General features: G+C 43.8%; 2 protein-coding genes across 2 annotated transcripts in view; both read left to right on the top strand.

The window, feature by feature from the left end:
* Positions 1-7,032, top strand: part of galnt9 (polypeptide N-acetylgalactosaminyltransferase 9) — a 42,667-nt gene extending 35,635 nt beyond the window's left edge. Inside the window, exons 8-11 of the mRNA XM_047015870.1 lie at positions 1,610-1,747; positions 3,658-3,753; positions 6,193-6,360; positions 6,523-7,032. Of these exons, the coding sequence (XP_046871826.1) occupies positions 1,610-1,747; positions 3,658-3,753; positions 6,193-6,360; positions 6,523-6,669 (549 nt within the window). The 3' untranslated portion in view covers positions 6,670-7,032. The remainder of the gene's footprint in view (positions 1-1,609; positions 1,748-3,657; positions 3,754-6,192; positions 6,361-6,522) is intronic.
* A 15,890-nt stretch (positions 7,033-22,922) lies between these two features.
* atad1a (ATPase family AAA domain containing 1a) lies at positions 22,923-27,666 on the top strand. Its single transcript, XM_047016008.1, has 10 exons — positions 22,923-23,016; positions 23,634-23,874; positions 24,020-24,118; positions 24,209-24,329; positions 24,461-24,661; positions 24,886-24,992; positions 25,296-25,385; positions 25,507-25,557; positions 25,935-26,107; positions 26,387-27,666. Exons 2-10 carry the CDS (start codon positions 23,701-23,703, stop codon positions 26,511-26,513), a joined length of 1,143 nt encoding a protein of 380 aa, XP_046871964.1. The 5' UTR covers positions 22,923-23,016; positions 23,634-23,700; the 3' UTR covers positions 26,514-27,666.
* Positions 27,667-27,927: the final 261 nt, after the last annotated feature.

Raw genomic sequence — 27,927 nt, 5'->3', positions numbered from 1 at the left:
CGTCTGGCCTCTGAGACGAGGAGAGGCGCGCCGCATGAATGAGAGGGGAGCGCTCCTTTAATCAGGAACTGCTTTCATACGCATCCGTTTACATGTAATTGCTTTCAAGGGCCTTTGAAACGACGCTTGGAAATAATAAACATCTTTTTTCATGACTTACACAAGGCTGATGTAGGAATACTAATTGCTCGGCTAAGCGCTGTGTGTCACTGCACAGAATGAACAATGTCTGTGTCAGGAACCAGATGCCAAGGTTGGGAACGGCGCAACAATTTTTCCAACCTCATTGTCGGTTGGAAGCAGCTTGGATTGTTTCTGAAGTCACATTAATACACATCCAAGTCCTAATCCTCGCGACAAGTCCAAAGCTACTTCAAGCTTTGGACTTGGGGGGGGGGGGGGGTGGGGGGCACTGTGGCAGGGCCACTCGACCACCCTGCTGTCCTGCGATGCAGTTTCTGTATGTAATGTACAGGAACATGTGACATGTAAAGCCTGTTAAAACATCATCTCGCTCCCCTCAGCCCCCCCACAGGGAGGTGTTGGGGGGGGGGCGGGGGGCATGGAGGGAATGATTACTTTTGGTTGGAAGGCAGAGCCTGTGATTCAGTACAGTCGTCACCACAGTCCATACAGCCCCTCTGAAATTGAAATAATTTGTTAGTGTTATTCTGCAGTCAGTAACAGCAGATACCGGCATTTGTTATTTACAAACCTTGAAATATGGCTGATGTCAGAGGAGGAGGGGGAGGAGAGGAGTCAGACGAAGGGAAGTTTGTGAGAGCTCGGGGGTGTTAATGAGGCGATGAATGAGTGTGTATGTGCATGTGAGAGGGAGAGAGAGCAGGGAGAGATGAACAAAGAGAGAGAGACAGATAGAGAGAGAGACAGAGAGAGAGAGAGAGAGAGAGAGAGAGAGAGAGAGAGAGAGAGAGAGAGAGAGAGAGAGAGAGAGAGAGAGAGATACAGGGAGGAGAGACATAAAGAGTGGAACGGAGAGAGAGAAACAAAGGGCCAGAAGGAGGGAGGAAGAGAAAAAGAAGGAGCACAGAGCCGTGGACTTATCAGGCATTCCCTCCATCAATCTGGGGAGCCACCTCTATAATGCCAACAGGGCCGTGAGACCTCATAATTAAGCAGCTGATTAGAATTTGCTCAGCATAGTATCATGTCTAATGAAAGAACAATGAAGGTCTCGCATGGCGGGAACAGCCCATCCATCTCTTAACCAAACATCCCCCCCCCCACACTCCGCACACGCATGCACAAGTGCCCACACACGCTCGTGCACACACACGTATGCACACTCATGCACGCATACCTCCACGCGCGCGCCACTCCACACACACACACACACCTATATACAAGCCCGTCACGGCACAAACACGTATCACTACACACACCTACACACCAACACACACACACTACACAGAAACACAAACACACCCATATAAGCTCACCCCTATGCAAATATACACCACAGAGAAACACACACACACACACAAGTCACCCTTGTATTGTAAGTCTACACCTGCAAAGGTCTCCTGTTTGAAAAGGTTTTTGACAAAGGGTCTGTGAGGTGAATGTATTCCTGTCCCCCTGCCGACAGAACCCTGGCGTCGACTTTGGAGACGTTTCGGAACGCGTGGCCCTGAGAAAGAGACTGCAGTGTCGAAGCTTCCGCTGGTACCTGGAGCAGGTGTACCCAGAGATGCGCAGCTACAATGACACCATCACCTATGGAGAGGTGAGGAACACATTAGCCCTCAGTGGTCAGCATAATAGGGTTATCTTACACAGTACACCAGTTAGGTCTGACCACGTCATTTGACTGGACAAGACGCACTCCATGAGTGCTGATATAGTGGGACTTTTAACTAAACATGTATCTCTCCGCTTACATTAACAGTCATTATCTACTTTGCATTGTAACAAACTTTGTGCCACAAATAGAGATATATTTTCACAAATAACATAAATGACAAACGGTTACCAGGAGAGAAACATACGGATAAATATGAATGATACAAAGTCGTGTGCAGGTAAATGTTTGTGTTGCTCGGCAACAGTCCAGTCGTGGAACTATTTGTGTTGGAGGAGCCAAACGAATGATAAACAAACAAATCACAATCTATTGGCTCTTATTGCTGTTAATTAATAGATGGCGCTTGTAGAACTGTATGAAAGCAATATCACACTGGAGGTCGTGCTGTTCTATCAGCATGGCTGGGGTCTTGGTGGAGGTGCAAGGCATCCGAGTACTCTTATACTGATGTTCTACTGATCACAACAGTAGTATTGCTTAAGTACACATTATAAAGATAGTTTATTGTGTGGAATACTAACCAACAATATACATATGCAGAATATTCTTATATTGTTTCGTTTTTTTGTAGAATCACAACCATTTCCATTTGTATTTTTCAACAGTGACATCAATAGTTTGACGAAATTATCGTAGCTAATGTCAAGTTTTTTGTCAATCTTTGGTGAATTATTTTTCTACCTTTTGCTGTAGAGTTCCACAGCATGTTCTGAGAGTTCAGCTGTACTCCACATTTGCATAATGGGAACAGTTCGAACATAAGAGACCGCTGTGATGTTTATAGATACAGAAAACAGCACAAGCACTGCCGTCGTACTGTTCGCACACGAGACGTCCCTAGCTGACAGCATATTTCCCCCACTCTGCACCTCAAAGATTACATTTCAAAAGGAAAAATAAATTAATTCATGGGAGTCACCCAAAGGTAAAGGTATCTTGTTCCCATAGCAACGCTGCGCGGCAACAAGATTAGATGCAATTTACTCATAATGAGTTTTAATTAAACACTTATTAGCTTTTCGATGCCGACTTGATTGTTTTGGGCTTGGCTGCTCAACCCCACACAGCAGGTAAAAGATGAAGACAAGTCCAGGCACCAGAGACAAACCAGTCACAAGCACCGCAAAGTATGCCATTTCTCTGTATCGATTCACAAATAGAGAAAAACAAAAAAAAATCTATAACCGTCTTAAGCACATGTATCAAAATTAACCTCTCGATTAATCAGGTCCGACTTCCCGTACAGAAGCATTTCCTTTATCCAGCTCTGGCAGTGTCCCTACGAGCGGTGTCCATTTGGATGGCACTATTTCAAATCTGCGACAAGCCGTGGAACAGTTACTTTGTGTTGCCATAGCAGAGCGGCCGAAGAGAAGGCTCATCTGTCATTGGCTGGCGCGGGCGTTCTCCAGCGCTGACCAGACCAGCGGAGCAGAACGCAACTGACAACACGCATGATAGATATCTCACGCGCCGGAAATAAAGTGATACACATTCAAATGGGACCGTCACGAACCCCGCTTGGCACCTTGCCTACAGGAGTAGGGCTGTGTATGTCTGCGGAGGTGAATACACATCCGAAACTGTAGAAGAGCTACTGCTCATCACAAAACCTCCTTCCCTCCCTCCCTCCCTGCCGATATTGGACGGGAAACCAGTCACGTTACCTGTCGCACAGATGACAAGGTAGCACAAAGCAGGTTGGACGAGGAAAAAAGCATGGCTAAAAAGCAGACCTTACAGACTCATAATATTGAAGAAGTACAAAAAGAGTGTCATTCACCCATCCCCCCCCCACCCCCCATGTCACGTCTGCCTGTTGTGTGTGTCAGGTTAGAAACAGCAAAGCCAGTGGATACTGCCTGGACCAAGGCTCCGAGGACGATGACAAAGCCATCCTCTACCCCTGTCACGGGATGTCACCACAGGTGAGAGAATATCAAAGAGTTTTGGAAAGTCGACGGTCAGTTAGCAAGGGCCTGACTGTGGTGTTACTGTAAGAGGCTCACAAGTTGTCCCGGAGGCCGTTAATCTGCCTGTGTAGCCTTTTCTCACTCTGCCTCTCTCTTGATACCTCGCTGTCCTCTCTCTTTCCCTCTCTCTTTTACTCTCTCTCTCTCACTTTCTCTCCTCTCTCTTATCTCTTCCTCTCGTGTTGTGCCCTCTCTCTCACTCAACCCTCTCTCCTCCCATTTTCCTTCTTCTTTCATTCCCCATCGCTCGCTCTCTTCCTCTCATTTCTTTGTTTTAATCCACTTCCCCCCCTCCAGCCCTCCTAGTATTTCTATTAGAGAACGCTCAATAGGTGCTGCCCTGCGAACGCGGATGTGAGGGAGGGTCAACGACCGTTTCAGGCGCGGGCAGCAAAACAAAAGCTCACGCTGAAGAAACAATCATGCAAATGTTATTCATGGCTGAACACCTCCTCCTCGACTCCCCCCCCCCCCCCCCGCCCCCCGCCTCTCTCTCCCGATTCAGAGTGGCATGTTTATTATCCGTCACATGTCGCATATGGAAATATATTGCTCTGTCAGGGCTTTCTCCGTCTTCTTGGGGAGCTTGGTGTAGTCCAGTAATGCACAGCTATGTGAGTCTTTCATCCTGGCCTCATGGGAAATAAATACATGGAAATGTATTTGGTGCCGTTGTGTGATTAGATCACTGTAACTAGCTGTGCAAGGCATTGAGTTGTAGACCCTAGCCCTGCTAACCTGCTGCCTGTAAGCCTGTTGTCTGTTATACTGCGGAGGGGGGGGTTGTTCACGTGTGGAACCTTGCAACCAATCAAGCTTGTGTTCCTGTCTTTTAGAATTGGTTAATTCCCATGGCAGACTCGATTCCTCATGTTTATCATGTTGTGTGGTCCAATTTTAAATGTGTTAAGGATACAAAGGCATCCACTCTAAACCATGAACACGTACAGGATAAACAAGGATTAGAGCCAAATTGTCATTTACACCATTGATCAAAATCTTCTTAGAGTTTCGTTAGACAGACAGACCAGAATGTCAAATCAGTTTAAGATCTACGAAACTGGAATGGCGGGTGATTGACAAATCAAATTGCCTGATCTTTTAGTGTCTTTTAAGGAGGACAGCTGCCTTGTCCACAGTGTGTGATGAGACTTTGTAAACAAGGTTCCATGGAAAGGGTTCATGAAGTTCAAGACACCTTTTGTTATATAAAAGAAAAATCCTCATTAAGTATCTAAAACAGGAGAATATCGATGAAACGAAAGTAGCAATCAAAATGCACACACAGCTCCTTTGTCAAGGACAAGATCAGAAAAAAGCCTTTTAGAAACAAAGAATTCTTTTCATCTTCCTCAAATAGACACACTGCTTAGGGAGAGCAGCCAGAACAGGGATTGGATCATATTTTACATCTCTTTTTTCTGTTCTCAAGTTTTTGAGAGAAAGTGCATTAGCTCAAGAACACATTGATCTTGCACTTCAGCTTGAGTGGCTGCAACAGCCCATAACAGCCACATGAACGCACAAGCCAGAAGACTTGGCTTTCGACACCATTTTACTTATGTATCGCCATTAATCGTCTAGCTACTGGATTTGAGATGTTATTGTTGCACTGTATTTAACCAGTTGAGATGTTATTGTTGCACTGTGGTAAATACGTAGGAAAAGCTTCTGCTAAATGAATAACACGTCGTGTAAATGTAAATGTTGCGTCCATGTAAATCCAGGTTGTGAACTGTTGTGGCCGAGTATTATTCCTTTACAATGATCCAGCCAACCCTTTTAGAATCCCTTATAACCCAATTACCCTCAATTTTATGGCAAATGGCAGAACAATGGAGGGAGTTTGAGTGTGTTTGTGTGTGCGTGCGTGCTGTGTGTGCTGTGTATGTGTGTGCTTTGTGCCGTGTGTGTGTGTGTGTGTCTGTGTGCGCGTGTGGTTGGTCTGCATTGAAGACCCCACTATCTTTTGGCATCTCATTTTTCAGGAAGAATCACACCCATGAATAATTGATGTTATCTCTACTGTACACTTACGTAATAGATACGCACAGACTCTGGGCCTTTCATGTGTAGCACTAAACACTTTAGGATCATGTTTAGTTGGGGAAATCTAAAGCAATATTAAACAATACAGTGTTACCGCATAGGAGGCCAAAAAGCATTTAACATGAGGTGATACGTTAGCAACACTAGAGATGCAAAACGTCATTTGTTCCACTTTGCATATTCAAATTGGATTTTGATTATGACATTGAATCGGGTACACTGTGAAGGCAATGCCATAACATTTCCTGACTGGAAACTTCGGAAAAAGTTGTAAAGAATGTTTCTCATGTGTGTTTTTGCTCTCCGTCGTCTCAACTAACATGATGTTGTTTGTCCCTGTTACAGCTTGCTCGTTACTCCACAGAAGGTCTCCTGCAGTTAGGAGCCTTGGGATCCACCACCAACATGCCTGACACCAAATGTATAATAGATGACGGCAAAGAACGCACTCCCCTCTTGAACAAATGTGACAGTGTTTCGCGCATTTCCCAGAGATTGTGGGACTTCACACAGGTAGGGAAGATGACACTCTTGATCGTCTCAAACTTGAATTTTGAGATCTTAAAGAAGGTATTCCGGATTGATCGACAACATCCATGATGTGCACTCATATTAACCATGGGTCCGCGTTCACGGTGTTCATGTTAACCGAATCTTGTCATGTCTTGTTTGCAGAACGGTCCAATCATTAGTCGCGACACTGGCCGATGCCTAGAGGTAGAGATGTCCAAAGATGCCAACTTTGGCCTTCGACTGGTGGTTCAAAGGTGCTCTGGACAAAAATGGACAATTCGAAACTGGATAAAACATCCAAAGCATTAAATGACAAACGGGATCTTGTAAAGAGACTCCACTTCGGACTCAGGTTGTAAAAACCGTGGACAGTCGGGACGGAGGCTTCCCATAAGCGCTGAAGGACCTGAATTGAGAGGATAGTGTGCTGACTCAGCCATGGACCACATGTACTAACTCCTTCCTGAGGGCAAGGAACTGTCATCTGCTGGATCTTAAGAAGAATCTGATCAATACCTGTGTTCATCTGCACCTGGGGCCACACTACAGAAACCAGACTGGAAAGCTAGTTGATTTGAAACCCTCTATATTTCTAATGTCTACCTACATGTCTTTAAAAAAAGAATAAGGGTTAACTGGAATGCAGTTAACCCAGAAGGTTAAAGGTTTAAAAAAAACGTTTTATTTATTTTTGTCTGTTTGTCTGTGCAGATATGGGAAATATCTGTATTTGAATATATGGTTTGGGAAAATACGGTATGAAAATATGGTATCGCTATCGATTGCCACATCAACATTGCTTTGATTTGATATGGGCTGACGGATGCAGTGATTTGGGATGTTGTTAGGACATTGCACTATCTGGGTAAGGGATTTTGACAGACTGATGAAAATATTCTTTGGAGAAATCAAACAAGCCTCTTCTTTTTCTCGTTCTTTTTTGACTGTGTTGCTCGGTAAAACCTGGAGCAATCATGTGCCTTTTTCCATCATTCTGCTTCTTCTGACCAGGGAATGTTCAATCCCACAAGCATGTACAAATGATTTTAAAGTGATTAATATATAAATCTAATGTAAAGATGTAAAAAAGAAAAAATAGTAATATATCGTAAAACTTCAACTGGTATCAGTCCATCAATGACAATTAGGAAAATAAAACTGTTTTTATGATGACCTTTGAAGTGTCTTTAATAGCTGTATTATTAATACTTCTAAAAGTAAGAATCTGTTAGAAACATATTTTTTGAAAATATTTTTTATGCAAATGCTGTTCCTGGTATGTCCCATAAAAGCCATGACCTGCTTTTTGCAAAGCCAGTTGCTAACAGAAAAAAGCATAATTACTGGCCTTTGTTGTGACTCCACTTAGAGCCATTTCTGCCTCCTTCAGTAGTCTTGCCTTACGCTCTTTGGTATAATCCACCCACAAAATAACCGGTCTTAAGAAAATACTGAAAGCTTTTCCATTCATTACACACTGCAGCATGCCTTTTCCCCTATAGTTCTACAAAATCCAGCCAAAAGTTTCACAGCTTTGCAGCAAAACTTTATAGAGCCATATACTGCAAATACCGTAAAATTGAGTCGTGCGACTGAATTTCTTGGCTTATTTCTTGACAATACATGTGTATTGCTTGAAGGGTATGTCCTTGAATAGATACTGTGCATCCTTTGTGCCCAAGAGCAAGTACCGTACCATACAGTGGGCCGAGGTGAGAAAAAAGGGCCCCTTCAGTAAGGAGAGTCGTAACCCGCACCTGTGTGCCCGGCCTTGCAGATTTTAATTTGGTTTCCAGCTGGTTTACTCCTAGAGATTGCAGGAGCACTCAACCCCGGCAGGCTTTTTTGCCTCTAATCATTTCATATAAGCTAAAGATCATTTCTGTCCTCTAAACTCAGGGCGCACCGGTGTCTCGCTGAAATATCTTAGTTTTATTCCGGCAGAATTTACAAACACAACAAAGCCAGTGGCTGAAGCCCAATGTTCAGAAAATAAGCCGCAGAGGAAATGACTGTTTTGTCAATATTTCTTTAGAGTACATATGAACACACATGCACACGGCATAACAATGGGAGTCACTTAAGAGGGATTGTTGTGCCATCGAACATCCTTCTTCTTATTTGACAATTACCACCCGGGAGCTATGGCAACACACGTGTGTGAGTGGTTTGTGCTGTGGTGGTAAACGTGTGTGTAAGGGTTTGTATTGTGGTGTTTAGAGTGTGTGTGTGTGTGTGTTCGCACTGTGGTGTTTAGAGTGTGTGTGTGTGAGTGTGTGTGGGTGGGTTTGCACTGTGGTGTTCAGAGTGTGTGTGAGGGGGTGGGTTCGCACTGTGGTGTTACATGTGTGTTCGTTTCTTTGCATTATCGTGTGCGAGTGTGTGTGTGCGTGTGAGTGTATGTAGGTGTCTGCGCATGTGTGTGTCTATGTGTTCATATGCAGATCAGCCACACAGGGCTGCATATGACACTGTAGCTGTTGTGCCCCTCCTAGCGGAAGGATGGAACCCAGCAGGTATGAGTTACCTGCTGGCTTCACGTCTGCGAGCCACCGAGACACAGGGTGACAGAGTGATGGGCCGGGGTGCTATAGGGGGTAATGGTCGGGGTAGAGGGTGCAGGCGGGCAAGGACACACACCTCTCACAGACACGGAACTGTGTATGTTTCCCATCATCACGCTGACAATAGTCCTTTTCAGCCTGGGCCCAAGCCAAGAGCCAGAGGTGACTTCATTATTCAGACAGACAGGGTTTTCCTGGCTAATGGCGGGGGGATAGGGAGCGTTCAAGAGAATCTGATGGCGTCGTTGCAAAATGCAGCGGGCTCTGCTGTGAAATTCTATACCATAAGCGGTTCGCACTATGTGCAGTACTATGGTCCGGCATTCAATTGGACATTCTGTGCAGGGGAATTGACAGCAATTACTGTAATGTTCCAGTGAGCAGAGAGCCGGGGACCTGGTGTGACAGCGAGAATGCTGGAGGATGTTTTAATGAGCATAGGCTAATACAGTGTGGCTTCGAAATACACAACTTTATGCGGTAGTATTGGTCTGCCTGCCTGCCTGCCAACCGACCGAACCATCTCACGGACCATCGACTATCTCAACTCACACCAGAAGTCTTTTCGTGTCCCTTTCAGGAGTAGAGCTGTGCAAAATCTTTATTCATACCCGTTTAAAACAGGAACTTTATGGAGGATGTGAATAGAGTCATGTCTTATTGTAACATATTACTGCCTCTTAATTTATGAGCCGGCAGAGACTAAATGATATCTCTCCTGTCCAATATTTCACAGCTTTTAATGTCTTCATATGGGAGCGAACACGTGCTCATAACTCAGGGTTCTAATACACTATAATAAAAACATTACTTATGGTGCAGGTTTGATTCCATTATGTATCAAAGAGTAAAGCTTTACATTATCTGCATACAGTTCAGCAATAATATCTAAAGATATATATAATACCATATACATAGTATATTTATGACCACCCGGGATACATACACTTTTTATGGTAAAGAGGTACTATTTAACTTGTGCTTTTCTGGGAAACCTCATGAACACATTAGTGCAGCTACATCAATTGTGTAACAGGTGTCATTGTGACTTGCTCACTCTGGAGTTGGAACCACGGCCCTCCAACTCATACCCACAACAATCACCTTTCACAAACACCACATTAGCTAGCTACGCCACCAACATTTTGAACCAATCCAACTCGTTTACGTTTGTAAGGACTAAAAATGACCAAAAGACTTTGTAAGTTCCTGAAGGGAATGATCCACAAATGATGGTTGACTTTCTCTTTGTATTTCTCTAAGTCAAAGTGAACTATTTCCTAATGGACATTAATGGCCGTATAGATACCGTTGATGCAATGAAGCGTGGTGACAATCTTGGCACGTTGTGATGTCCATTAACTAAAGGCTGATGTGATGAGCGAGAGGAGAGGCCGGATATTCGCCTCAACAGCTTGTGGATCCTGTAATGAGATCTCCTGAGATCAAGAGAGTAGCTCCAAGACACAATTAGAGCCCAGCATAGCTCTACCTCTGAGTTACAGATGGGGAATGTAGCACAGAGGTGGATCGTGTCTTTGCGTGTGTGTGTGCTATTAAGTGGAAGGGAAGAACATACTGTAGAGTTTTGGCAATCAAACTATTACAGTTGCAGTTGTAATTGCTACAGAGTACAACATGACTACAAACAGCAACCCAAGAAGCCAGTCAGGGTAGGAACAATCCCTTGAATAAAGATTTGACTATTTGTCTATAAGTAATAGAAAAATGTATTGTTATCTATGAATGTATGTATCCTAAACTAGCAGACTGTATACAAACTGAATCATAACCTTACTTCATTGCTCATTCCTGAATGGTTCTCTTCAACGAGCAAATATCACTATCCAGCCACATGAAATAAATGGCCTTTTTTGCATTTAGTTATTGAATGACAGAATATAAGTGTTTCAATGTGACTATTGTAAGACCTCTGAATGAGTCATTTCCATAGATCAAAAATGAATTATGAGATGAATTGATCAGTCTGTCAGGCACTTCGGTGAAACCAACCACCTGATCAGTGGTGAGATGTGGAGGACAATATGCAGCTATCAGGAGACATACAGTGGATAAAAGAAGCCATCAGTTTGACAGATGAGAAACAAAGCCTTTTTTCTCTGAAAAGGCATGTACATTATTCAACAGATCACTCCCTGTATAGGGATGCCATATCATGAGCAAAAAAATAATAATTGGAACATTACAGAAATACAGATTTTCAAATATATTCAACATGTTCCATTCTGTGTTATTCTTTCATGGCGGGAAATAGTGGCTGAACTACATGAATCCGAGGCTTGTTTCCTGAATTACAGGATGGATTGAAACAGACCCATTATACTGTGTGTCTGTACATAGACTCACATACAGATACTTTGGTTGGTTACACATGCAGACACCGATAATGGCATCTCTACACAGTACTAACTCCCACACTGTCTCTAGGAACAACCCATGTGAGTTGAGGGAGAATCCATTACCAGTCTGAAAGGGTCATCGAAGGAAGGCTTTTAAAACCCTTTTTGCAGCTGCATCACACGAATGAAATATGACTCTGTGGCTTTGTGACCAAATGCGTGCCCTAGGGAAAAACACCCAGTAGCCTAGTTTCAATGCAACATTATATAGTCCAAAGTTACATGCATTGGATGACCAGAACTACATTTACTTATAGATCTTAGAACATAGTCATCTATTAATGTCAGTCTTTTTGAAAAACCCATCATAATATGCGCTGAAGGCACATTTATAGTCCTTCTAGGTGACCCAATCAATATTGGTTAGCCTTAAAGGACAAATATGGTGTTGCAAAATGTAGCTATCAAATCTCAACCAAGGACTACTGGAACAGGTTAGCTTTCATTGGCACAAAAACAGAGCTAATTTAAATGTCACACACACGCACCCACACCCACCCCTCTTCACTCCTCTATCCATCCATTGGCTGTCCTCCAAGCTTTAATAACACGGATGAACAGAATCAATCTCCCGTACCTCTACAGTGATGAGGTAATGGAACACTCGTACGTGTGCAATGGACTGAACCACGGAAAACCAGGATGTCGCCCGTACCACACGGGAAACCAGGAAGTAGCCCGTACCACATGGGAAACAACTGGCCAGGGGATCTCTGCTCAGATGTGCAATGTGTAATATCCATTGAGATCGTTCATGATTGAGTGGAAATGGAAGGCATCACCTCATGCTGGCTGTCAAATGTGCTTATGGTGTGTGTCCAGCTACAGCTAATGTGAATTTACTTATTACTTTTAGGAACACTAAGCACATTTTTCACATCCATCGTTTATGTGAGGACTACTGTTTTGTTTGACAACTGAGTTTTCTCGTGGCAAATGCTGTTTCCCTGTGGCAAATCATGCTTGAAATCCACCTGCAATTTCCTTTAGTGACAGAGTGCTGCTTGTTTTTTTAAATACTGTACCAAAAAGGACAACACCTCCATCGCACTCAAACATTTGCATGATAAAACAGTGCTGCAGTTGGATTGGGCTTTACAATGTACTCATATTTCTCTTCCTCATCACTGTCAAAGTCCATCAGTGGGTGAGGGTGATTAAATATGAGTGTACTGAAATAGACACTGAGCGAGAAGCAACATTAATGCCAGACATCTTCAGAGCAAATGTCAATCCCCTCCAGCACACGCACAGCCTTGGTTAAATGCCAGTCATAGATTATTTGATGGAAAAGAAAATGAGAGATTAGGGTACCAGTCCCTCAAGATGTGTCGAACTTTGTAATTGAAAAAAGAAACCAAAAAAAAATAATGGTTTCTTCGTCTTCTTGAGGATAGTGCCTTTGTATTTCCTCTGTTATAGGTCTGGGAGATTTTCTTAGGTTTTACATGCCATTTTATTCTCAAAACGCAATTCACTTAAAAAGACAGGTGGTTAACACTATCTTGAGACAGAGTATGGACTTTTTTGCAATAGTAGTATGACACTTGTATGTTCTTAACTGTGAAAAGTAGTCATACATTTAGATGCCACTGTGGATTGTTTTATTTGCAAGATGGTCTACTTACTTTACTCAAGGTCACAGTTTACGCTCTGCTCCCTCTCTCTCTCTCTTTCTCTCTCTCTCTCTCTCTCTCTGTTCATCTGTGAATACAAAGGAGCTTCATTTTATCTACCTAAACAATCAGTCATGTCTCTTTAAATGCCTTCCTCCCTGGTGCCCTTGATGTAGTTTGGTGAAGGAGACATTTACACAGCAAGAAGACAACCCAGGCAGACTTGACCTTAACAAGATCAACACGGAGCCCGTATTGTTATCAAAAGAACAAACTTTGGTGTGAAACGGTGGCATTGCAGTCGAGGAACTATTTTGGTAGTCTTAGTGAAAAAAAAAAATGAAAAAAAAAACAAAAACAAAAGAGAGATAGCAAAAAAGAAAAACCTTTCTCCTCCTCTGATAACCTCTCCAATCAACCGGGGAGTCGGACTCGGAGACAGTGTGATAGAATACATCACCCACTGCTTCCCTGATGGAAAATCAACATTTAATCACCATTCCTGTGCTCCAGTAGGAAGATGATTATCATCAGGGGAAAGTGGGCCATCATTTAAACAGAACTTTGGACTAATGCATACTAAGTTATTACCTCTACTGTGAGTGGCTTACACAGGGTAATAGGTAAAATATGCACAGTAACAAAAAAAGTTGTATGTTAGGTCACACTTGAACTTGAATGTGATGTCTTCAGAGAGTACAGGCCTGTGACATTTTAATTTCAAAAATGTGTTCCCAAGGGCTATTTAACCCTAAAACACCAGAGTTCACATCAGATTTAAGTGCAGGTCTGAAATTTCTGCTTGTTTGTATCAGTGGGGCTATGCCAGGCAATACTGGGAGGCCATGCGCGTGTGACCACAGTGTCCAATCAGCAGTGATTTATGGTTTGTTTGTTTCATGAGATGGAAGCGTAGCCTTTGATACTCAAGAACAATCGTGTCACCTGTGCTCTTTCCCTGAATTGGCTCTCTGCTCTATCTGTTTTGGAAAATGCAGTTGCTGCATTTCAGAGATCAATAGCTTTTCACCTTGGTTGTCAGACACTAAGACAAGACTAGTTTTTCCTGCATGGCAAAGAATTTCATGCATGGTAAATTCTGGATGCATAGCCTACGTCTTTTCCTGCAAATCTTTCTCAAAATGTGTTTCTCAACAAAGAAAGACCTTTAAGTTAAATATATGAATTCTTTTCTGGGAAACAGCATGATTGGAAATGACACCTGCCTTGTTTAACTTCTGCATAATAACAATCGTGCATTAATTATTAGTGCCATGCTGGAGGCTTGCTTGGAGCGAGATATAAAAATCCTGTGAGTCCTCTTCTGAAAAGGGCAATTTTAGATCGGAGGAAAAATTATACAATTTTAATTATGTTGTGCATGCCACTTTCTTGTCTTACCTTTCATGAAAATGTCACCACCTCAAGCTAGTTCCACACAGCAAGCATATCTTTTTGTTCATAGATCAAAACTAGGAACAGAATTAAACTGCACATTGATTTAGTGTAATTGGCAGGTGGTCTGTACGGTTGACCCTTCCCTGCACACAATATGTGCCACAGTCTTCTCAATAACCAGCAATTGTTTTCAATATTTCATGAATAACGTTGAAGCGAGAACTCTCTATAGTCTGTGTAATGGCTGTCTCTCTTCAGTGAGATGGGTAGTCATTTTATAAACACGGTCTTCCTGCAAGTACCTATTGACTTCACTGGTGTCCACTCCTCCATCCATTCCACAATTTCTATTTGGGTTCTGTATTTAGGTCACTTTTTATCCTCCGACATGATGAATAAAATGCTGCCTCATTATTTGGGGTAGAACAGGAGACAGGCCTGTGTTCTTTGTGCTCTTCAAACCGCTTGGCACATTTCCTTTCAAACCAGGGTAGGATCCTCAAACTATTAATCACAATTTTGAAATGTTGCCGATGTTTACCGGGCAACGTCTTTAGAAACCAATTGTATGCAGGTGGCAATTAATTATTCCTTGACAGAAAGCTATGTACAACAACTGTGTTTTAATTTAGGATCCCAAAGAAGGGTCATTAATCTTGACAACATACTGTACACTGCACCACGCTATGTTGTTATTCGCCTACCTCTCTCCTGCTTGTTTGTGATGCATTGTGTATGGTATTTTTTTTTGTTGCAGTTTCTTTTGTTTTTATTGTTTTTTTATCTGATGTTTTGCAGGTTTGTGAGCACAAATAAACAGGCCACCTTATCCCTAGTGTCTCCCCCTAGGATGTGAACTTCAGCAATGGAGGATTTATGTTGTGGTCTAGCAAACTGCCAGCAGCTGCTGTGGCTCTCACAGGAACAGCTTACAGGACGTGCATTTTTGATATATGTAAAGTCCCATGCTAAATACAATCCACTAGTGAGGAAACCTGAGCCTGTATGTCTGTATTTGTCTCTACTGCTCTTGTAAACTGTATTATTGCTCCAAGTCTGTTCTATTTAGGTACTCGACGACGAGAACTGTTGTGACAGCTCTGTGGCAGGGAGCTTGATCCACAGCCTCCTGGAGACAGGGAGAGACCCAGGGGTCTGACAGACACGCCGTTGTGAGGCCCAGAAGACGGGACATCGGCTCTCTCAGAGGGTGAGCTCATTCTCCTGCAACTGCCAGCTCCATGTCACCCAGACCACCTCCAGCAGGCTGGGTGTGAATGCTGCATCCCCCAGACCTCCACAGGCTGGCTGTGCGATCTGCATGCACCGTCCGAAAATGCTGGAAGATTTTTTCACCTCACCTGTGACCACTATTCATGACAACAAATTGAATTCAAATTTATTTGAGTGCAATTTTGAGGGTTGTTGGCAAGGACTGCTATTCACCATGACAGCGTTTCATCCACATGCTGATGACAACTATCAGTCTGGGGTATTGACAACCTGTTTGTTGGTTGCAATACAGCATAATCTTGACAAATGGAGGAAAAACAAGCCTTTGTCAAAACGTCACACTGAATTTCCTGTCACGTGACCAAAAAGAGAGCAGAGAGAACGAGTTTGCTGCAGCTCTGGATGAGAGGAAGCGAGGGAGAGTGGAGGAAGAGAAGAGATAAACCATTGCTGCAGGGCTGGGATTGTCTGGCAGTATTCTCTCCGTCCTCAACAAAAACGACAAAGGAGGCAAACTCAGATTTAAGATTTCAGAAAAGCATTCAGAAAGCAATAGACGGAGCATGGTTGTTGCCAATGTTACTTAGAAAAAAACATTGTTGCTAAACGTTATCTATTCGTACCCATTAGAAAACAAGTGGGATTTGCCTTGAAAACCAATGTTGTTTTGAATCCTACTCAATTTTCGAGCTCTTTATGGAGAATGAAAGCACTCCTAAAAGCTAAATCCATTCAGCATACATATACTGTGATGGAGCAGCCCTTAAGGGAGTTTCAGTCCACTCATGTCCTCTGTGGTCTGACATAGAAATGTTTTGGCTCCTAAAACACCACGGACGTTGGTCAGAGCGCAGAGCACTCAAAAGAAGCAGGAGTAGCGTTTGTTGTTAGGGCCAGCCCGAGGGGGGAGGGTAGAATGTTCCGCACAAAGCCAGAGTGCTATTTGAACACACAAGCAAACCTTTCAAATCTGTTCACCTAGTGTTTGTCTAATGGACATGTAGGAGAAAAATGTGATTGAGGATGAGGGCTCGGTATGCAGCATTATGAGGTTCCGGAATGTTCTCGCTGCATGTACTTCATATAATTTACAACCTTCCCATCTATAGACTTAATCTCTCCGGGGACATTTCCCACCGTTGGTCTTAGATTTCCATTCCTAAGAGTAGCCCTATTGCAAACCTGTACTTTTACTCATGCGGTTTTGCTGTGGCGGTGGTGACCTTTCCAAAGAAAGGTTGCACTGTTTGTAAATTCAATCAAGAAGTATGACTCGGTTTATTTCATGGCATCCCCTGTGTCGTCTTGGCCTGAGAAGGCTGTGTCGTGACAGGGTGGAAGAGGTGAGTTTTGTGGTTGTATATTACAACTCCCTGCAGTGCCCTTCACAGCCCTATAAACTCAGGCTATGCCATTACAGCCCTGCACACCATTTTAATGGGGGACGGTATAAGGCTTAGCCCTCTTTTTATAAGACGGCTGACACTTCATGATCACCTGCGGATTTGATAGAGGCCAACCTTAATATCTTGTACTCTCTGTTCTTGGTATTTCTATGGATATGATCCATACAGAGCCAAATTTGAACTGAGTTTCAGGAGGAGGGGACTAAACCACAACCCCCGCCTGTTATTATCAGTAACACACCTCCGATACACCCAGCAGGGCTTACTCACCCCAACCAGAGTCTTCTGTATGAATCATGCATCCATTCATCATACCATTCATTGATTCATCTATTCATCCATTTATTCATTAATCCATTTATTCGACGGAATTATATTGGTAAAACTGAAAAGTGTATTCAATAAACAAACCTGAAGTGCTAATTTCTGACAAACTAGAGTACGGACACATATTTACAGCCTTTTAATTTCCTGCCACGGCAAAGAATTTCAAGAAAATACAAAATCAGAACAGTTGTTGGCAAAGCCTCCTCCATGCCATTGATGTGGTTGACCGCGCACAGTGATGTATGATCCAGTCCCAGCCCCCGGGAGAGTCTCCTCCCACAGATCTAAAGACATCACATTTCTCTTTCTGAAATAATATCATCCTGCAGTCCACCTGAGAGCGCTCCATACCTGGAGGACAACGAATGTTGTGAGCCAAGGAAAGGAGAGGAGAAGAGAGAGAGGGGTGGGGGAGGTAAGCTCATTTGGACGTCTCACCGATGTCCCACAGGCTACATGAAACACTGATGGAGTTGATAGATTGGTGAGAGTGCCGGGGGGGGGGGGGGGGGGGGGGGGGGGGGGGGGGGGGGCTTGGGTGGGCATGGGCCTGACAGAGGGCTGACACTAGGAAGCAGGTAAACCAGCCTGACACAAGCCAAGCAAGAGGAGCACCACGGTGAGCCTTCTGTACAGAGCCAGGGTTTATGAGGGGATTATCAGAGAAGGTGAGATTATTTTCAGGGATAAATCTCATTGTGTGAGGCCTACCCCGGCCCACAGCGAGGTTTGCCTCAGAAAACCCTGGGGTCGGGTCTGCGAGTCGATCTTGAGGACTCACAGCCAAGGACGTTGAGGAATGACGTTTCTCAAACTCAAAAGCTGAGTTTCTCTGATGTAATGCTGTTATTTTGAACAATATTCCCGGAAGAGGAAGCTGAAAAACTGAAACATCACCTCGCTAGGGCCCCTGGCTCAAACCTAAGTGAGCTGAGGTGATGTTATTTGGCAGCAGGTTTAATCAGCCAAAGTAAATGTTGTCTCTGAAATCCTCCGGGGACCTTAGGACGTGACAGTGATCTGCCTTTTCCCATTAACCCAAGCTGTGTGGGGGACACAAAGCTTGATGGAAGCTTCTCTGCTGCACAGTTACAGCCATCAGTAGAGTCAGACCCATCATTTTTCCTTCTGTGTGAAACGTAATGACCAAATATGGCCACTGGATGCTGGAGATGATTCAGAGATGATTCCGTTGGCTGTGCATCGATGCGATACGCTTTCACTCGGCTGCTTTTAGACGCGGTTTTCTCGCAGCAGAATGGGGCACTACATGGGAAGAAGTGCCGGTGGGATTTACGAATAAGGCATCTGTCTTTTTGGTCCTCCCTGGATCAAGGAGCTCATTCAACAAGGAAAATTACAGCTTTTTGTCCTCTGAAAAAAGACAACTCTGTGCAGTAACTGGTTTGCTCTATGGCAATGGATTGGCTCAAAGTAGGCTTCCATATAAAAAGGTACCTTTAAAATGATGGATTTTTATGAGAATTGGACAGGCCGATGTGACTGTAAAGGAAGACACTCAGCAGATGATGGAATAAAATCATAATAAGTACAGATAGATGTTACTGTAATATATAACTGATTTATATCCCTTGTGATCCAACGAACAAATCCATGACACTATGAAATAGAATGTTCTGCACTGTGTTTTGTATTCACTTGTGAATTCAGCACAAGGGGACTTTTGATTCAACATGGATTTCTATAGGTAACCAAGGCAACTCAAATGTACAGTACACTCAGCAGCTAGTGCAAAGCCATGATCAATAATGTAGGCCTGTGTGTCAGGTCATAGCTTGAGAAGGCTGTGTGCTGAAAAAAAAGACCTTTTCACAAGATTACTGTACAAGTATTTTTTATTTGATGGCCATTCTAAACATGAATAAGGAATGCATTTTTTTATGACAAAGAAAATACTTTCCGTCGTTTTTTTAGAGTGACAGAATCATTGCTTTTACTGCCCCCCCCCCCCCCCAACCTAAACTACAAAAAAAAACATGTCTGACAAACAAACTGAGAGTCAAGTCAAAGAAAGATTCCAGAAGGTTCCAGCCACGGGGGATGTCATTCCTTGACATGAATACGCTGACAGACTTCACTTCTGTTCCCACTCTCCAATTCAGGCCCAAGCACCCTCAATAGGCTTCATTTCATCTACAACACTGAATGCATTCACTTTATTTATTCATTAATTTCCACGTGGCCACTGCCTGTCATTTTGATGAATGGGAGCTGGAACTGGCCAATTGTTTTCACTCAGCAAGACAAGCCTTGCAAGCTTTGGACTAAAATGTCCTTGTAGGAGTGTACCCCACCACACACACACACACACACACCCTCCCCCTACCCCCACAGAGAGTCATCCTGAGAGAGTTCAATATTGGAAGCCACCTGAGGGATTAAGGGCTGTACACTCCTGTTTCAGCTCCATGGCTGGGAATGATTCCTGCCAGGTGGGTATTATGGAGAGTCATGTGTGTGTGTGTGTGGGGGGGGAGATGGTAACAATGCTGGACGTCCAAGTCGTCGCTGGGGTGGCCTTGGGGCCTGTTGTCCTCACCGTGCCTCCCTTGTCACTATCTAACCAGCTCTCTTGTTAGTGGCGTTTTAAAAAAACGGTCGGAGATGACCGGCTAAGACGTGGAGGGTCACGGTTGGCAGAGCGTGATAACCAGGCAGCTGAGGTCTGGACACAAAACACCTGCAGCCAATCGGAGGACTTGATGCCTTCTGACAGCATCGAAAACAAAGTCCAAAGATAGCAGATCAATTTAAGTCGACTAATGTCCACATCCACTGTGATGCCTCGCCCCCTGATTGGATGGTACACATTTCCAGGGGTCACCCATTGGCCACGTGCTTGGCAGTAGGCTCACCCATAAAGGTATAGCATAATAGTAGTGTCTTTTCTAAACACATTCAGGCCGTGGCCTCTCGTTCTTATCAGCCCTGGTGTAAACGGAGCTATCTCGGTATGAGGGAACACACTGAACCACGACAGAAGACGGTCAACCTGCAAAAATGTTTAGTCATCCAACAGCTCATTGGGAAATGAGCCATCAAATGTCAGGAGATGCATTGCGTCTGTATTAACCTTTATGGTGTTTGTAGACTCACTGGTGAGCGGTTCCAGTTTCAGGATGACACCGTTAAACTGTGCAACAGGGAAAAAGTCAATTGGGTTGTGGATGTTTCTATGCACTGTGCATAGTGACAAACGTTGCTTGTTAGTGTGAAGTTGCATGAGGGTAATACTGCTTGGTGTAAATCAGCATCGTTTTTTTCATCGATAGGGCTCTGCCGAAAGAAGAGAAAGGAACGACGGCAAGCTGTCATTGTCAAAACACAGCTGTAATGTGCTTGTTCTGCTCGTGTCAGTGGGTCGTCTCTGCCCGCCTGTGTTGCCGTCTTCGAATGAACAAAGAGCACATGGAGCCGGAGGACACGGGGAGAGACGCCACGAGAAATCTCTTTTGTGAGTTCCGTCGCGTCTCACTCAGATGTCGACTCTTTCATGCCTGGCTTCTCGGTTCATCCCTTCCCGTTTTCATCTTCCACATCCTAGATGGGGACGATCATCTTTTTTTCATCTGACGGGCATGTGTTCAGTATGCCTTCCGACGCCGCTGATAACGGCCCTCTGAAGAGGAACCGTAAAACGGATGTGATTCTATTTCTGCAACTTTAATGATTTCATCAGGAATGGTGCCGTGGTTCATTATAGATCACTTAAGGCTTTGTTATCCAGATTCGGCGCTAAGCACACAATGTGAGCTGAGTAGCTGATGTGAGGTAACCCACAAAAAACGTTGGGACAATGCCTCTTACCTGAGTGCTCTGTAACGCTTATGTCAAAGCACATGTAAACAATTAGATCTTATAGGGTTCCGAGTTTCGATTTAATTAAATCAAACGCATTCTAGTTTCGGCACTTACCCCTGTTTCTATTGAAAATAAATCTCATTGTCTCTTTGCTCATCTGGTTAACAACATTTACATTTAGTCATTTTTCAAACAAGAAAATGAAGAACTCTGTCTCGCATACACTATGGGCTGCCAGGGTTTATTTCTGTTCCTAGAGAGATTTCAAAGGGTCATTCATAATTTGACGTGCCTTACATGTAGGGTGGGTGATAAACAAATCTCCATACACTCACACAACAAGACACATACACACAAAAACACACAAAATACTCAATCTTAGTGACAACTAGGTATTCAACAGCTCAAACAGCTATTGGAATCATTCCTCCCAGAAAGGATCTGCTGTGTGAAACCCTAGCATATATTTCCCCCAGGACTAAACTGTTACTTTTAATTTTGCGACTCTGTGATGGAGACTGAGAACCATGCAAGCTGAATGTCTCTTTCCCACCTTCCCATGAGGAGGCGTGTTTGGGCAAGGTGCAAGGTGTTGTGGGAATATTGAGGCCAGGCTGCACTTTGCAGATACTCACGTCTGTGCTTTCATGCTCAGTCCCATCAAAATGGCCCTGTCAGCCCGCGGTCTTCAGAGACTGGTTTTTGCAGAACTGTGGAATTAAAGGTTTTCTGAAACAGTTTTCTTGACCAATGTCTCCTGTTCAGTTCGGTTCACAAGTTTACCCCACAGAGGAAGGGAGGTTATGAGTGTTGCTCTTTGAGTGTTATGTGTGTTGATTGTAATTGCGCGTTCTGTAGGAAAGAAATAATTGGAGTGCCATTCAGAGACATCATGCAGTTTAATGCTGTACTTTCTATTTGCGCAATCCCTTTGGACAAACGAGTAGATAAACAAATAAAATGTCAAATGTGCTGGTGAAAAATGACCCCGCCCACATCATGCCATTACAAAACCGTCTTGTCAGTAATGCTGGATAACTAGAGCTAACGCGGATCCCCAAGTGTTCGTTAACAATAACAACCTTTTGGTTCAATGAAATTATGTCCTCATGCAACTGTCACAACTACACACATCACCCGTCATTGCCATTATAGATAGAACGGCAGTGTTAATTGGTGAGTCCTGGATAATCCAGAGTGAAAATAAAATCTGTGGTTGTTTTAGATGTCGTGTTTGTGTGCCATCTAGTGGAATAAGAATTTGATCACATGTATTTTCTCTGTTTAACCACGTAATCCCTTTGATACTCACAGATATCGCAAACAGCACCGCTTGTCTCGGAGGATCTTTTTAAAATGTGGTTCAGTGTCACAGATTAACAAAAATGACACATTTTAATATCCGGTAAAGTGAAACTGGCCTTGAAAGTCCTCTGTACCATTTCCGGTTTCCCTTAACTTCAGAATTCGGTGGCACGGGATAATGGATAAATGGGAAAGAACAAAAAACAAGAAATGTCAATAATAGAACAAATCTGAACAAAATGTCTAAACATTTAACAATAAAAAGCATGACTTTTTGTGCGAAGACAGAATTACTTGGATCAATTAAGAAGACAGTGTTTATTTGATCAACAGAAGACATTGTTAATTTGGATCTTTATCAAAGGACACTATTTTTATTAATAAGAACACATGATATTGTTTACCAATCAGAATGCAGAATCCAAATTCTTAACTCGTTAAATTCGTGACCTTAATTTGAAAAAATTCACAAATATATCAACCGGAAGTGATATTACCGATTGAGGCTGGTGTCTCGTTTCGCAGGTGCACCTGAAAGGATGCTACGGTAGTTGTGGATATCTTTGTGAGTGTCACTTCCATTACAATTTTTTTACTCTAATACAAGGATAGTTTTCAGAGGTTGAGGTTTGATGTTATTCAGTACCTCCATCAGTGGCGACGTGGTTGCTTTACTAACTAGCACATCTCTGCTAGGCTACATAGCAGCAAGTTAGCTACAGTACTAGTAGCTGCTAAAATAGCTTGGTTGCTTGACTAGTCGTTAGTATTGCTCCCTAGCGCTTTTAATTTTAAAGTCTCCTGCCGGCATGTCTTATTAATAAAAACACTCGTTTGTCTTAAGTAATAAAAATTATGTTTTTATTTAGCAGACGCTTTAATCCAAAGCGATGTATAGCTATATAGTAGGCTACTGGGTATTTATGCCTGCGACCTCTTGATCGGCAGTCAAGTTCTACCTTTACAGTAGTTAAGCAATTAGTTAAACTCCCCCTAAAATCAATCTTAAACTTAAACGAGTTTACTACACTTAGTTATTCAGAAAACAAGTGAAACCACCTTCCGTCCCTCCAGTAGCTAGCTCTAGCCAAACGTCCGGGATACCCATGACATGTTCACTATAGCCATCTCTGTGTAATTAGACAATAAAAACCATATTCTGTGCTTGTTTACTTTGTACAGATCGCTCTCTGCCAAAACATCCTCGTATAGAAGTTCTCTGCCAATGGACTGACACCCGAGTGCTAAGATGCTACTGAAAGACATCCCACGGGAGGCTCTTATGAGGCCCCTATCCCGAAATGAAGTAGTGGGAATGTTATTGAGGCTAACCATCTTCGGAGCTGCCACCTATTATAGCATCAAATGGGTGGTAGAAGTAATGGACCCTACACACAAACAGAAGATTCAGGCCAAAAAGAGGGTACTGCTGCATCACTTAACACACTACTTAACACAGTACTCACACTCACTCACACATGGTAAAAAAATTATGAAGATAACTTGAATGATCCAAAATAGTGAAATCCTAAATAGTGACGTTCACAGTCACTTCTCCTCTTGCTTAGGCAGAGCAGCTGATGAAGCAGATTGGTGTCGAGGGAGTCAAGCTCACAGAGTATGAGATGAACATCGCTTCTCACCTGGTCGATCCACGTAGCCTGAAGGTACGACACTCCGAAAACACCTTTGTGTGGTCACGTTCTTCTGTGGCTAATATCTGAGGCTCGTCCTGACACGAGGGCTGATCTTTCTAGGTGTCCTGGAGAGACATAGCAGGGCTGGATGAGGTCATCTATGAACTGCAGGACACAGTCATCCTACCTTTCCAGAAGAGACACCTGCTGGCTGGATCCAAACTCTTCCAGCCTCCCAAAGGTACCAGTATCAGGCCTTTTACAAGACGTCCTTGGGAAAAATATAATATGCTATGCAATGTATTGTAAATAAAGTCAGCTCATCATTATTTTTAAACAATACAAAAATGAACCGTTGCACATTTTCTTCAGGTGTCTTGTTGTTCGGGCCACCTGGATGCGGGAAGACCCTCATCGCTAAGGCGACCGCCAAAGCATCCGGGTGCCAGTTCATCAACCTGCAGGCGTCCACACTGACAGACAAGTGGTACGGCGAATCCCAGAAGCTCACTGCCGCCGTCTTCTCATTGGCTGTTAAGATCCAGCCTTGCATCGTCTTCATTGATGAAATCGGTGAGTTTAACCTCCTCACATTAACGATGAACTTTTGACCAAAACAGTAATTACATGTTGTAAACTCCACCATTGTATATTTGAAACCTGCTTAGTTCTTGAATTAGTGTCTTTCGAATAATGTGGTTACGGTTGTATACTACACCTGTAGATACTCAGGGAACAAAACCGCCTTCAGCAGACACTGTATATATATCTAACCTTCCCATCTACACATTGGTCAGATTCCTTCCTGCGAAACCGCTCCAGCCTGGACCATGAGGCCACAGCCATGATGAAGGCCCAGTTCATGAGCCTGTGGGACGGGCTGGACACGAGCGCAACCAGCCAGGTAGACCACCACAGCCTGCCTCCTACCTCTCTATTCCCCAAAGGGGATTATGACAATGGATGACTGACTGACTGACTGACACAGTCAGATGCAGGTCAACAGACAGACAGACGCAGAGGTAGATACATCGTCGGATGCAGAAATAGATGGAACTTTCTTGATCCTCGATGAGGAGTGGCAACGTTAAAGCAGCATTGAACAGGAATAACAGTGAACGTATTTGTAACCAAAGAATTCCAATAAATATGCACGCTGCGTGTTTTGTGGCTGGGAGGTGATATTGTGTTTGTGGTTCCGTCACAGGTGATGGTGATGGGAGCTACTAACAGACCTCAGGATCTGGATCCAGCCATCCTGCGCAGAATGCCAACCACCTTTCACGTGGGCCTGCCAGTAAGAGACTCACTCATACACACATACACACACACACACACACACACACTCACTCGCTACTTTGGCAAAACACAAGTGCACTGTTAATCATGTTTTCTGTGTTCTTGATCTTCTTCTGCAGAGCGCACGACAGAGGCAGGAGATTCTGAAGCTGATCCTAGATGGAGAGAATGTAAGCGTTTGTGGAAGAATGACCCTTCTCTCCTTAAAGTGGATTGGCTCGAAAATAGTCTGCCGTAACCTTTTCCTCTTTGAGGAAGACGTGACAACGACGAGACAAAAGAAATCTTGAGAAGATACAAATATACATGACCAAACACAAACACATCTGACAAGAAATTAACCCGAAAATGCACACAACTGAATGACTCCCAGTTAGACCGAAGGGCCACTGAGAGGTGCTGTGCGGATAATTCTTTAGTCACCCGTCCTGAGTGACAAACGAGCCGCCTCGTCTCTCGTGAGCTCTCGAGTGATCATTTCCAAACACGCTGTACTCAAAACCACTCGCCGCTGTGTGACGGATGTCCTCCCCTTTTGCCCCCGCAGCTGAGCAATGCTATTAATCTGAAGGAGATAGCGGAGAAGACGGAGGGCTACTCCGGCAGCGACCTCCGGGAGCTGTGTCGGGACGCGGCCATGTACCGCGTCCGAGACTACGTCCGCAAGCAGCAGATGAAGCAGATAGCCCAGCAGCTCCAGGAGGAGGACGAGGAGGACAAGTGAGTCTCGCAAAACGACCTCCACCCCCCAAAAAAACTCAAACTTTCCTCAGAGCTCGTTCTTCTTTTTTACGAGTCAGCGTCGATGGGAGTTTGTTGTTAGCGTAGCGCAATTGTTACTTTTTACACGAGAGAGAGAGAGAGAGAGAGATTCTACCTGAAAATGGGTAATGTACACCATAGCAATTCTGGTGCTGTGCCCATGTCTTCCTGTGTCAGATGTTCACCCTCAAACGTCTTTGCCCCCCTTACTCCACCCCCCCCCCCCCCCCCCCCCAGGTCTCTTGTAGAGGAGCGACTGAGGCCAGTGACCCAGCTGGACTTGCTGTTTGGCCTGGACAAGATGAAGGAGTCCAAGAAGGCCACCATGCCCCAGAGATGTCTGGGGGAGGTCCCTCTGGACTAGCCCCCCTCCGGCCTGCCCCCTTACGCATCCTTGTTTTCTTGTCGGTGGCCCTGGCCCTCCTGTATGCAGTGGCCCTGTCCCCCTGTATGCAGTGTCCCTGGCCCCCCTGTATGCAGTGGTCCTGGCCCCCCTGTATGCAGTGGCCCTGGCCCCCCTGTATGCAGTGTCCCTGGCCCCCCTGTATGCAGTGGCCCTGGCCCCCCTGTATGCAGTGGCCCTGCCCCCCCTGTATGCAGTGGCCCTGGCCCCCCTGTATGTTGTCCCCTCCACACTCAGATCACTGTTCCAGATGAGGCCAGGATTCTTGCTATTTATTTTTATTTTTTATTATCTCATACCAGTGCACTTGAGACATTCAATTCATGTTTTACTGTCTGGGTACAGTTTATAAACACAACTAATGCTGCTCTACATGTACACACACAAAATCTTACACAAGGCCATAGGTTTGGGTTGAACATGAGTGAGGACAAAACATCTGTATCAGCCTATGCTAACATTATCCCTACTCTGCCACTGATTGGTGGGGATGTTTCAATTGTCTCTTGGCATTGATAGGGACATGTTCCAATTGTCCTTCCCTAAACCTATGCTCACACACACACCATGTCACAGCGCACTTGAAGACCTTAAAGGTCAATATCGTGACTGACAGCTAAGCTGTCCACACATGGATAGACTTTGTGAGAAGGGGGACATGCTGTCTGGATGTCTTCACAGTCCCCAAACATGCAGCAAAATTATTGTTATTCAGACAAACTAGGACGCACAAATACGCAAATGGATGTTTTAATCATGCATTCCTTGTGGTAAGAAAGAACAAGGAATATTTATGGACACCGTTATTTTTCTTATTAGAGAAATGATCACCAGCGTTGAGTTGTCTGCATGTCTGTGTGTTATTGAATGCGAAAAAATAAATTATTTAATGTTGCGTCAGTTCATATAATAATGCACTTGACCAAAGTATCAGGTTTACTGACATACACATACTGGATATGTTTGCATTTATATTTTTCAGTTTTGTTTATCATGTTGGACTTGACTTGTGTGGTGTATTGTAGGTGAATTATTTAAGTGACATTGTTATGCGTGTGCCATGGCTGTTAGTATTTGATGACATTTAACATAAAAATGATATTTGACATCTTCATAAAACACAGTTACTCTAATAACACTGTAACGTGGAAAAAAAGTGTCCCCCTTTCAGTTACAGAATGTTACTACATTCTAATAAACCTATTATTTTACCTTTTACACCAGCTGTCCCATGCTTACTAAAACCCCAGAGTCAAGACATATACAGGAGGTTGTAAACAGCAAAGAAGCAATCAAATACTGAATGCTAATCAAGCTAATCTCTTCATACAGTGCAGAGGGGTTTTATTCAGGCCTCGACTGGTCATGCAGTGTG

The sequence above is a fragment of the Hypomesus transpacificus genome, unplaced genomic scaffold, assembly GCF_021917145.1.
Source record: "Hypomesus transpacificus isolate Combined female unplaced genomic scaffold, fHypTra1 scaffold_31, whole genome shotgun sequence".
Lineage (NCBI taxonomy): Eukaryota > Metazoa > Chordata > Actinopteri > Osmeriformes > Osmeridae > Hypomesus > Hypomesus transpacificus.
Note: the sequence above shows the minus strand (reverse complement) of the source record. Positions and strands in the feature narration are given on the sequence as shown.